At 34.9% G+C, this 12327-nt stretch overlaps 1 protein-coding gene across 1 annotated transcript in view; it reads left to right on the top strand.

Annotated features, from left to right (window-relative positions):
* The window catches only part of LOTGIDRAFT_157663 (hypothetical protein), a gene marked incomplete at both ends in the record, with an annotated part of 14039 nt that extends 2138 nt beyond the window's left edge, over positions 1 to 11901 (top strand). Inside the window, 11 exons of the mRNA XM_009050324.1 lie at positions 107 to 155; positions 428 to 600; positions 805 to 906; positions 2207 to 2271; positions 2617 to 2664; positions 4512 to 6022; positions 6145 to 6716; positions 6967 to 7078; positions 7883 to 7950; positions 9114 to 9198; positions 9404 to 11901. Coding sequence (XP_009048572.1) covers positions 107 to 155; positions 428 to 600; positions 805 to 906; positions 2207 to 2271; positions 2617 to 2664; positions 4512 to 6022; positions 6145 to 6716; positions 6967 to 7078; positions 7883 to 7950; positions 9114 to 9198; positions 9404 to 11901 — 5283 coding nt within the window. The remainder of the gene's footprint in view (positions 1 to 106; positions 156 to 427; positions 601 to 804; positions 907 to 2206; positions 2272 to 2616; positions 2665 to 4511; positions 6023 to 6144; positions 6717 to 6966; positions 7079 to 7882; positions 7951 to 9113; positions 9199 to 9403) is intronic.
* Positions 11902 to 12327: the final 426 nt, after the last annotated feature.

Raw genomic sequence — 12327 nt, 5'->3', positions numbered from 1 at the left:
ATCAGTCATTTTACACAGATAATTATACTCCGTAGCAAAGCTAAAAGCAATCAACAATATACACACTTATTGATCAAAAACAGATCAGTCTTTATTAACTTTTCAGACATATTTTACAAGTTTAGAAGTTGAAGATGTATCAGATTTGTTACAAGGTAAGTAGAATACTATTTGGTTTTCTTCACTAGGCCTAGGATTTCACATATTTCAATCCAAGGTTATTATTCTCAAAAACTTAAGATGATATTAGTGTTCCAGTCATTATTTATCATGATGTTGTAAGGTGTTCTCATTCCAACTCTTAAATTTAACTCTTCTACTGGAGAAACCAAGTCAGGCACTATTAGTTATTTTTGATGTATTTGATATCTGATTGGACCTTGGTTTTAAATAATGAATGAATCTGATTGTAATTATTATATTGTAGATGAACTAGTTGTTATTGAGTTACTTCAGTTATCAGAATATTCTGATGGAGCTGTTCATCTTGCTACGTATACTAACAACGTCCGAGACTTCCTATACCCGTACGAAACTAATAAAACAACCTTCGTATCTCGTGATAGAGATATCTTTCTAGAGAGAACTGTCGCTTTCCCTGTAAGTTTGTTTTTTAAGTCTGTTACTTGCTTCTTTAACTGTACTGATGAGGATTGTGTATTCAAAACATGGTATAATCAACATGAAATTTGGTCTAGTTGAATAGATCTAAATCTAGTTTCCTACCAAAGTGAATAAAAAAAGAAAAAAGAAAGACAAGGCTTGAAGGCTACAATATTTAACACATTGTGTGTATATTTTCAGGGAATTTCCCCTAAATTAGAATTTTCATCTCGTGTGGCTTTAAAAGAATCATACTCAGAAGAACTGGATGCTTTAGAAGATGCTATAGATTATCATAAATCAGTGAGTATTATAGTATCATAAATCAGTGAGTATTATAGTATCATAAATCAGTGAGTATTATAGTATTATAAATCAGTGAGTATTATAGTATTATAAATCAGTGAGTATTATAGTATTATAAATCAGTGAGTATTATAGTATTATAAATCAGTGAGTATTATAGTATCATAAATCAGTGAGTATTATAGTATTATAAATCAGTGAGTATTATAGTATCATAAATCAGTGAGTATTATAGTATTATAAATCAGTGAGTATTATAGTATCATAAATCAGTGAGTATTATAGTATTATAAATCAGTGAGTATTATAGTATTATAAATCAGTGAGTATTATAGTATTATAAATCAGTGAGTATTATAGTATTATAAATCAGTGAGTATTATAGTATTATAGTATTATATTTCCTTCTAATGGTAGGAGTATGCAGATTGGATTTTGACTTCGGAGTCAGTTTCTTCTTACCACGTTTTTTCATTCTTGGTCTGAGTCCTGAGTCAGATTCTGTTTCAAAAGGTCCAGTATATCCTTGTAGGCTTTCATCATCATCATCATCATCAAAATCAGGATGCAGTCTTCCCAAAAAGATATCCATATCGTCTGCTGGGTAAACTTTTCTTCCATAGAACAAGATTAAGTCATCTCTTTGAAAAGAGAAAAAAATTATCAAAGGCACAAGACATGTTTTAGATATTAATTTCTTATCAGACAGCTAGTTTAGAATTTCCAGGTTAATAGGTTGTCATGCAACTTTCAAACTGAGTACCTGAGGAATAGGTACCAGTGTACTCCTTTTTACTTGAAGAGGGTGACAAATCAAAACAAGATATACCATCCTACCTTTCGTACAACAAATGGAGGTCTGTTGTCAGCATGGGCGTACAGATCAATATCTTCAATCCTCTGAGACAAGGTGGGTGACGGAGATCTATAATTATAATTCAGGTCAACAGGTTTTCCATATCCAGGTGAAAACTTGTCTCCGGGAAACTTGTGGTTAACAACTTTTGGTCTTTACAGATATATATCAGAACTTTACCATAGAACTGTTATACTGTTACTGATATATCATTCAATATCATTTAATATCATTCAATATCATTCAATATCATTCAATATCATGTTTTTATATATTCTTATTTCTTTGATTCTTATTTCTTTGATTCTTATTTCTTTGATTCTTATTTCTTATTTATGTAAATAAAATACTAACTTGACATTATGAAGGTATAAATCATTAGATGTGGTTATTTCCCTTTACTCCCAATATTTTATATTTCTATCGTATTTTTATTTATAGACAATTAAAGATATTAGAAGAACTAAAAGACGACCGAGATCTTTATCTCCCAAGAGACGAAATCGGTAAATTTTTATCTCAAATTTCAATTATTAATTTTTCACTTTTATTTTTCAAATTTGAATTTTATTTTCTCTCACTATTTTTTTAATCTAATTTTTAGATTAAAATTCCATTTTTTTAACTTGTAGTTTAATTTTCAGTTTATTTTGTTCAAAGTTTAGTAAATTTTTAGTCTTTTATTTGATTTTTGTTATAGGTATATAGTTATTATAGTTATCTAAAGAATTATCTAATCACACCTGACTAAGTTTGAAGTTAAACAGACTGGTTAGAGAATTATATCTCTTTCAGTTTATCTATTTATTACTAGTTACTATAGATATTAGATAGTTGTCTTGGTTTTTCAGAAATTCCAACAAAATAACCTCAAGAACTGTAACGTGGAAAACACGCAGGTACTCTCTCTCTCTGTCTCTTGTTACACATGATTTGTTTTGTTTTGTCTCAAATATTTGTCGGTTTTGTTTGTCAAAATCTTGGTTATATGAAATTGTCCTTTTTGCCTATTTCAGTTTTTAAACATTTCTTCATAACTTTACTTTACTGTAAGAATTTTTTTTTTGTAATTCATAAAATTTAACAAATATAGCATTAGATAAAACTTATCTTATTTTTCTTACAATTTTAAACTTTACAATAAATTAATATGAGTATGATACTTTCAGCCAAACCAATTCTGTATTTTACAAAATATTTCTAGTATCATTAACAGGAATTGATTTGTCTTGGTACCTCTAAATTTATGACTCTAAATCTATAACTGCATGGAAATAATATTTTCTATGGTTGGACAATGTCATACATTTTGTATCAAAAATAATTTCAAATATCACTAAAAAAACATCAATAGAAATTCTGATCACTGAGATTTCATATCACCAAAAATTTTGATAATAAAATAAAAACAAATTTTAAGATTCCTTTGGCAAAACACAGAAACTAGATGTAAAAAGAACAGAATTTGGTTTGATATTATCAGTAACATTAGAATAATTTTAATATTTTGAAAGTAGTTTTTATTGAAGTTAGTATTTTAGTCTCAGCTTGTTAACAACTTGTGGTCTGGGTTGGTAGAAACCAGTCAACATACAGTATGTAGTAAGTCTTTTATTTTTTTTTATTATTAACTAATGGATCTATAGTATATTTAGATTTAAATCAGGGAATTATCAGGGTTTTTTGTATTCTTGCATAATTTTGTAAAGAGGGGCCCAGTGTGTACCCCCTGCATAAATCTGACCTAGTGATGATAATAAATAAAGCCCAGAGTTAAGATGTAGCTATAGGGGGCCAGACTCCCCTAAGAAAATTTTGGCCGCCCCCCTGACGACTTAATGACTTGAGTCGCTATAGTTGAGCCCCCCCTTCAAAAGTTTTGCCGCCCACCCCTGAGACCCTTGGCTAACTAAGGACCTGCAATATAATTGATATGATATACTGATATAACTTCGAGGAAAGTTACCTGTATTGAATAATATTTACAGATATATATCAGAACTTTACCATAGAACTGTTATACTGTTACTGATATATCATTCAATATCATTTAATATCATTCATTATCATTCATTATCATTCAATATCATTCAATATCATTTAATATCATTCATTATCATTTAATATCATTCATTATCATTTAATATCATTCAATATCATTTAATATCATTCAATATCATTCAATATCATTCAATATCATTCAATATCATTTAATATCATTTAATATCATTTAATATCATTCAATATCATTCATTATCATTTAATATCATTTAATATCATTTAATATCATTCAATATCATTCATTATCATTTAATATCATTCAATATCATTCAATATCATTCAATATCATTCAATATCATTCAATATCATTCAATATCATTCATTATCATTTAATATCATTCAATATCATTCAATATCATTCAATATCATTCAATATCATTCATTATCATTTAATATCATTCAATATCATTTAATATCATTTAATATCATTCAATATCATTTAATATCATTCATTATCATTCAATATCATTTAATATCATTCAATATCATTCATTATCATTCAATATCATTTAATATCATTTAATATCATTCATTATCATTCAATATCATTCAATATCATTCATTATCATTTAATATCATTTAATATCATTCAATATACTCATTGTTAGCTTGGGTCCATAATAGATAAATAATCCCATCGTTTGATATTTAATAGAAGTCTTATTTACCATTCTATTTATTTCAGAAGAAAGGATCCAGGACTAGCACCAGAAGGTTTATCAGCCAGACAAATAGTTGATGATTTCCAGGTGGATTATGAAAATTATCCGAGCTATACTCCGAGGTCTAAAAATGAGGGGAGAAGTTTTGACGATTATAAAAAATTTACACGAGAGAGGGATAGGACAAGAACTCTACAAGGGGAGGGAACTGGTGATATAGATTATACCAACTATGAAACATTCACTGAAAGACGTCGCGAAGGAATGCGAGCGTATCCCATGGATGATATGGATATTGATGTATATCGAAAACGTCCCATTAGACGCAATGTTCGGCCGTCTGGTGGGCAATATCCCCTGGATGATATGGAACTAGAAACATTCAGAAAAACTCCTAGAGAAAGAGTTCGGTTTGGAGATTATCCTATCAACGATATAAATCCTGATCCTTATTCCAGACGTCCATTTGATAATTACTACCCTGAAAGAGAATATTTAAATGGAGATCCTGGTAGATCATATCCTTTAGATTTACAACAATATGAACCCAAGTCTCGAAATGAAAGAGGTCGAGCTCCCTTTTCAACTGACGACTATCAAAGTGATCCTTTCGACTCTGGAAACTTTTCTTTTGGTCGACGAGGACCGTCTGATGATGAGTATGATCCCTATGAAGGTAGAAGATACCCATTTGATGATATGGATCTTGATTTGAGAAGGAAACCGAGATATGATCGATACGACCCTACTGATAAAAGAGACAACAGGCTACGACCTTCAGCAGATGATTTGGATAATCATCTACGAGGAAGACCAGAACTTGCTGGAAGAAAAGTTTACCCAGCAGACGATATGGATATCTTTTTGGGAAGACTGCATCCTGATTTTGATGATGATGATGATGAAAGCCTACAAGGATATACTGGACCTTTTGAAACAGAATCTGACTCAGGACTCAGACCAAGAATGAAAAAACGTGGTAAGAAGAAACTGACTCCGAAGTCAAAATCCAATCTGCATACTCCTACCATTAGAAGGAAATCTGCATCTCCAAGAAGAACTGCTTCCCCTAGACGACCTGCTTCTCCTCAGTTAAAAAGATCCAATGATCCAGTATCCAGAAGAGCAAGACCACCGTCTGCTCCCGTCTCCCAGAATACACCCAGACGTGTCATGCGCAAACCTGTCCAAAGATCAGATGATTACCCAAAACGATCCTTGGTTCAAAGACCAATTTCACCAAGAGGTACCCCACGGCGCCAAAGACCTGCTTCTCCAGGGCGAGCACCATTGTACCAAAGACCTGCATCCCCCAGAGGTACCCCTAGACGTCAAAGACCAGCTTCCCCTGGACGTGCAACATTGTATCAAAGACCTGCATCTCCAAGGGGTATCCCAAGACGTCAAAGACCAGCTTCCCCTGGACGCGCACCTTTGTATCAAAGACAGGCATCTCCAAGTGGTACCCCAAGGCGTCAAAGACCATCCTCCCCTAGGGGAGGCCCCATGTATCAAAGACCGGCATCTCCCAGAGGTATCCCAAGACGTCAGAGACCTACATCCCCCGGACAAAGCCCCATTTACCAAAGACCTACTACTCCAGAAAGGGACCAATATATCAAAGAACACCATTGTTTCCAAGACCTGACCCATCAGAACAACAACCATTGTTCCCAAGATCTACTTCACCAAATCGTTCTTCCTTACTACAAAGACCCTCATCTCCTGGACCCACATTACGTCAAAGACCGCCTTCTCCAATGGGTGGTTATATCTCAAGACCTCCCTCTCCTAGAAGAACAATTCACAGACCTGATTTAATGCCAACTCAAAGACCAGGTTCACCTCCTAGGATGACACCACGAGATGGTTATCCAGCTATGCCCCGACAGCCTTACACTGGACCTGTCAGCTCTGGAATGCACCATCCCTCCTCTGCACCTCCGCCTTACCCCTCAAGATTCCCAACTCGGTCAGCTTCTCCCCTTCGTATGAATCCTCGGAACAACATGAAAGATGTGATCCAACCAGAAAACTACACCTCTCTACCTCCTAGACCAAAAGTTGTTAACCACAAGTTTCCCGGAGACAAGTTTTCACCTGGATATGGAAAACCTGTTGACCTGAATTATAATTATAGATCTCCGTCACCCACCTTGTCTCAGAGGATTGAAGATATTGATCTGTACGCCCATGCTGACAACAGACCTCCATTTGTTGTACGAAAGGTAGGATGGTATATCTTGTTTTGATTTGTCACCCTCTTCAAGTAAAAAGGAGTACACTGGTACCTATTCCTCAGGTACTCAGTTTGAAAGTTGCATGACAACCTATTAACCTGGAAATTCTAAACTAGCTGTCTGAAATTAATATCTAAAACATGTCTTGTGCCTTTGATAATTTTTTTCTCTTTTCAAAGAGATGACTTAATCTTGTTCTAATTTCTCTAAAATCTGTTCATTTTTTGTTTTTCACCAGTTGGACAGTGATTTAATAGGCCGACAGCCTGGTGGACTCCTCGCTGCTAACGCCAGATCTAAACCTCATAAATGTATCCGAGTCAACACGCATAAAAATAAATTAGCAACAGGTAACAGACTTTCTTTCTTATAAAGTAAGGCTGGCAACAAGTGTGGTAACCATAATGAAAACTTGGAAATAGATATGAAATTCAAATACAAGATAGAACTTATATTATTTAAGTCTCAAACCTGCTGGGTTATTAAGTTAACTCACAGTAATCAGTTTTCCTACTCTTTGGGTAAATTATAATATGGTTTTATGTTTTAATTGGTAGAGTGCTGTCCCCTTTGTTATGATTACTACACTGTAAAATGTTGTAGTATTTGTAAGTCGTATAAACGACATCTAGGACGTCTGTACTGGGGTCATGATAAATACCATCATCCAACCGGTCATGTCTGTCTGGTATCCAAACATCAGGAGGTATTGTCTCTGTTCTTGGCATGACTTGTGATATCTATATTAGAATAAAGCATGGGTTATCTACTCCTGGCAAGGTATTCTCGAAATGATCTTAGAGCTAGATTCTCCTTGGGTGTTAGCTTATAACACTGTTTCTAGGATATCCTAGGGTCTTAACTTCTAACACTGTTTCTAGGATATCCTAGGGTCTTAGCTTATAACACTGTTTCTAGGATATCCTAGGGTCTTCACTTTTAACACTGTTTCTAGGATATCCTAGGGTCTTAACTTCTAACACTGTTTCTAGGATATCCTAGGGTCTTCACTTCTAACACTGTTTCTGTTAGTCTAGTTTGGCTATTACTTTCAGAATGGAGTTCTGTCTTGTATACAGTATTAAGGAAATTGTATATGTAATGTTATAACCTAGCATGCCAGCATGAAACCCTGTATATTATTTATTTTGTAGTCTCGTTTGATGGTTATAATGATTTGAATGCCTATACTAATATAAAAAGAAATTACGCTAAACCAAAGGTATGGTAAAATATTTCTTTAACTTTTATCTATTTTAAATTCTATTAAATAACAAAACTCCAGAGTTTTATTGTACACAATGTTTCTACAATTTACATTATCATCATCAGGTAAAAATAAATTTAAAATAAGACGGTATTTTTGGTCCAACATTTGTAATTTGTTTTTTCCCCTGATGTAGTCGAGACTTTGAGTGAGAAAATGTTGGGTATGAAAAGATTTTATTATGTATTAACTTTATATTATGGCCCTTGTCTGTCTGTTGCTCTGAGTACTGAGCACAATATAGACTAGAGTTTTTATTTTATTTTCAAGTATCTTGGTAAGACAAGTTCAATTTCTTTCATTTTATTGAACAGTTGTTTTTTTACCTTCAAAGATTACAAATTGATTTTAATTAGAAAAATTTTAGTTGTTAATTAGTAATGAGTAAGTATTGTTCTGATGGACTCAGACAGAAAGACAATGTAAGAAGTTGATTTGCTGTCATGTTTAGAATTTTTGAAAAGTTCAACCAGGGTAAAATAAACTATGTTATTTATACACAAATAAACAGTAATAAAGTGGTCAGTCATGTACTCTCATTCACTCCAATAAGATTATTTTCAGAAATAATGTGATTAATTGATACAAGATGAAATTGATTTTAGTTATTGAACATTGTAACTTTTCTTAACTAAAAGAGAATCTCAGTTTAAAGAAAAACTCTAATCTGATTGGATAATAAAACTTAATTTAAAACTGTTTTAAGAAATTGACCAATCAGATGACTGGAATCATAAAATCTAACTAAGATCAGATCAAGCTCTGAATTTTTAATTGGTTTTAGAAATTAACCAATCATATGGCTGGAATATTAAAATTTTGTGAAACTGGCATCTGCATGATTTGTCTAATTTTCATCGCAGGAAAATCCCTTGGAACTAACTTAAATGCTGAATGATTTGTTTTTGGGATCGTACATTGGTTTTTCATTTCCTGCATATTAATGCTGTATTCATAGAAAGAGGAAAGATTATATTGAATTCTCTTGGGGCAAATTTAATTTGAGGAGAATGAAAAAAGTATTAGTTATGTAATAATTAGAGATATCAAGTTCTGTTAAAACCATAATATTACAAACTGAGTGAAACACAAGAAACATGTTCTACTATTTTTTACAGTTTTCAAGTACTATAACATCACCAGTACCAAGATATAATGGTAGTAGACGATATCTTGACAGTGATGATAGTGATTTAGATGATGGTTGGTATCAGATTAGATTATGACATGATTAAAATATGAGAATTTACTTATGAAGTGTACAATAAGGGAAATTTTTCAAGAAATTTTGCACATGGGCCTTCATATTTTGTCCTAAACAAAAAACTAGATGTTTCTGACTGCCCTTACAATCTGTCCAATAATTAAAGATGATCTTTCTGAAAACTGACAGTTTTTCTCGTTTCAGATTCAGAAGTAGCTGGCTACACCTCCAGAATAAGACCATCAAGAGCTCGATCTGTTAGTCCAGGTCTCCGCCGACCTCGTAGTGTCAGTCCCCGCGCTCGACTCGGAGCTGGTCCCGGTTTATCTAAGGTCCCATTTGGTGATCGTAGCTCCAGAAGGGACTATTCCAGCCCTTCCCTTAGAGCAAGAAGTCCCTTCCGTAGCGGTTTAGATGATCCCCCTCTCTCTTATTATGGAAGAGACGTAAGTCCAAAACCCGACCGAGATGACGTAAGCAATCTTAAGAAACTGAGACCCAAGAAAGGTGTTAAAAAAATTCCAAAAAAGAAAGTTAATCCAAGAATGGATAAGGAAAATATTGGCAGGCCAAAATCTTTATTGAACCCAAAATATGACCCTTTGTTGGATTTAGATGAACCTGTCAGGGATATTGCCGATGATCAGAGTTCAGCTAGGACAGATGATAGCGATGGAAATCCTGGTCTTGGAAATAGAGATCCTTATGGACAAGGTTCCAGAGGTTCCAGGGACAAGGTAGGTCCTCATGGGTACCCCCGGGACATTCAAGACCCTAATACAAAAAGAGATCGTTTGGGAACATCCCCTAGGAGAGGTCAAGACCCTTATGCTACAGCTGCAAGAGATCCTTATGCCAGAGATGGAGCCAGTCTGGATAGAGTCCCTATTGCTGCAGATCCTTATTTGAGAGATATTGCTGATCCCTACACCAAAGATGGAGTGGACCCTTGTGGTGAACTAGCTGACCCTTATGGACAGGATCCTTACTCAGGGAATAGAGCAGACCCTTATACTGGGCTTGAACAAAGTCCTTATGCTGGGCCAAGACAGAGCCCTTATGCTGGGCCCAAACAAATTCCTTATGCTGGGCCAAGACAGAGCCCTTATTCCAGAGATGCACAAATTCCTTACAATGCAGAAACACCTGGCCTTGAAAGAGGTGGACTCGATTCTTATCTTTTCACAGGAAGTCTAACAGATCCTTATAGAAGAGATGTAGACCCTTATGCCAGAGGTCCTGACAGAAATAAAGCTGGTCCTATTGGATTTGAGGCTGATCCTTATAGACAGCTAGGACCTCTTGGGGGCAAAACTGATCCTTATGCTAAAGATCTTGGATACCCCTTTACTAGTTATCCTGCTGATCCTTATTCTGGTCCCAATCCTAGAGATCCTCTTTCTGAAGTCAACCCTAATGTCAGAGGTTATGCTGATCCATATTCAAGAGAGAATTTTCAGAATCCAGATTTGTCTGATCCAAATGCAAGATACCAGCCAGATAGTTATGCCCCATATGGATTTGGAGACATACATGATCCATCCACAAAACTGAGATCAGATCCAACAATGAATTCATTTGATCCCAATAAAGTCATGAAATTTGATAAGCCCTTATATGGAGGTGATGGATGTGAACCCATGAGAAATAGATTTGATCCATATCCAGCCGAGTATGGACAGGAAGCCGGTAGATCTCCAGTAGCAGGCAGTAGATATGATCCAGTGAGAAATGGATCAGACCCATATCCTGTGCGAGACCCAGGGTTAACTGGAAGATCCCTAGGGGCTGGGGTAAGGGAAGGTGACCCAGGAGTTAGGTTTGATAATCGTGGAAGTTTGAGACCAGAAGTCGATTCTGCCCCACGTCAGGTTTCTAGTAGTGATTCTGGTAGGTCAGGGAGTCCAGCACGAGGCTCAAATAGGAAACTGACCCCGAGAAAAGGGCGAAAGGTTGCTTCAATGCCTTTAAGTAGTGACTACACTAGGTCTGGTAGTCAAACACGAGGCTCCAGTAAAAGAGCAAGTCGAAAGTCTCCCCTATCTGGTACCAAAGAAATTGGAATCTCTGGCACAATGACGACAAATGCAGACAGACCAAAGTTCACAGATTTTAGACTGTATCATGACGAGGAACCAGTAAGGGACGTTCAGTCAGTAGATCGAGTGTCAAGGAAGGATCAGTTTGAACAAGATAAATTGAGGTCAGTTGATAAGGAAGAAAGGAATGTGAGGTTTGAAAGTTCAGGTTTGCAGGAAGATCCTGGTGTTGTAGATCCTACTGGTGATGATGAGCTAGATACTTGTCATGTTTCACAGTCAGTTAAACACTACTCTCAATCCGGCTATCCTGATGATGATGAAGCTTCAAATGTAGCTCATGATGGTTTCACCAAACAAAAATCAGTTTATTCTTACTCTAAAAATACCAAACGAGAGGAAATGACTTATCCATCAAGCCAAGATGCCTCCACGCTTGGAGAAGGTTCAGAATGGTCGAAGAGAAGAAGTGATCGATTTTCTCCGAGAACATGTAGGGCTGATGCTTATTATGATCAAGTATTATTGGATGGTTCCGGCAAGGCTCCACTACCAAGTCGACCTATTAGTCCAGTTTTAAATAAAGGGAGATTCAGAGACAGATTTTCCGAATCACCGTTTTTCAGCACTTCCAGCAAACTATCAGAGCGAGTAAGGACCTGACCTCTCAAGAAATATTGTACTTGTAGATAGTTTAACATAATATAGGCCTGACTGATAGAGAAATAGTTTAACATAATATACGACTGACTGATAGAGAAATAGTTTAACATAATATACGACTGACTGATAGAGAAATAGTTTAACATAATATAGGCCTGACTGATAGAGAAATAGTTTAACATAATATACGACTGACTGATAGAGAAATAGTTTAACATAATATACGACTGACTGATAGAGAAATAGTTTAACATAATATACGACTGACTGATAGAGAAATAGTTTAACATAATATACGACTGACTGATAGAGAAATAGTTTAACATAATATACGACTGACTGATAGAGAAATAGTTTAACAAAATATACGACTGACTGATAGAGAAATAGTTTAACATAATATACGACTGACTGATAGAGAAATAG

The sequence above is a fragment of the Lottia gigantea genome (assembly GCF_000327385.1).
Source record: "Lottia gigantea unplaced genomic scaffold LOTGIsca_15, whole genome shotgun sequence".
NCBI lineage: Eukaryota > Metazoa > Mollusca > Gastropoda > Lottiidae > Lottia > Lottia gigantea.
This window is presented reverse-complemented; position numbering and strand designations above follow the sequence as displayed.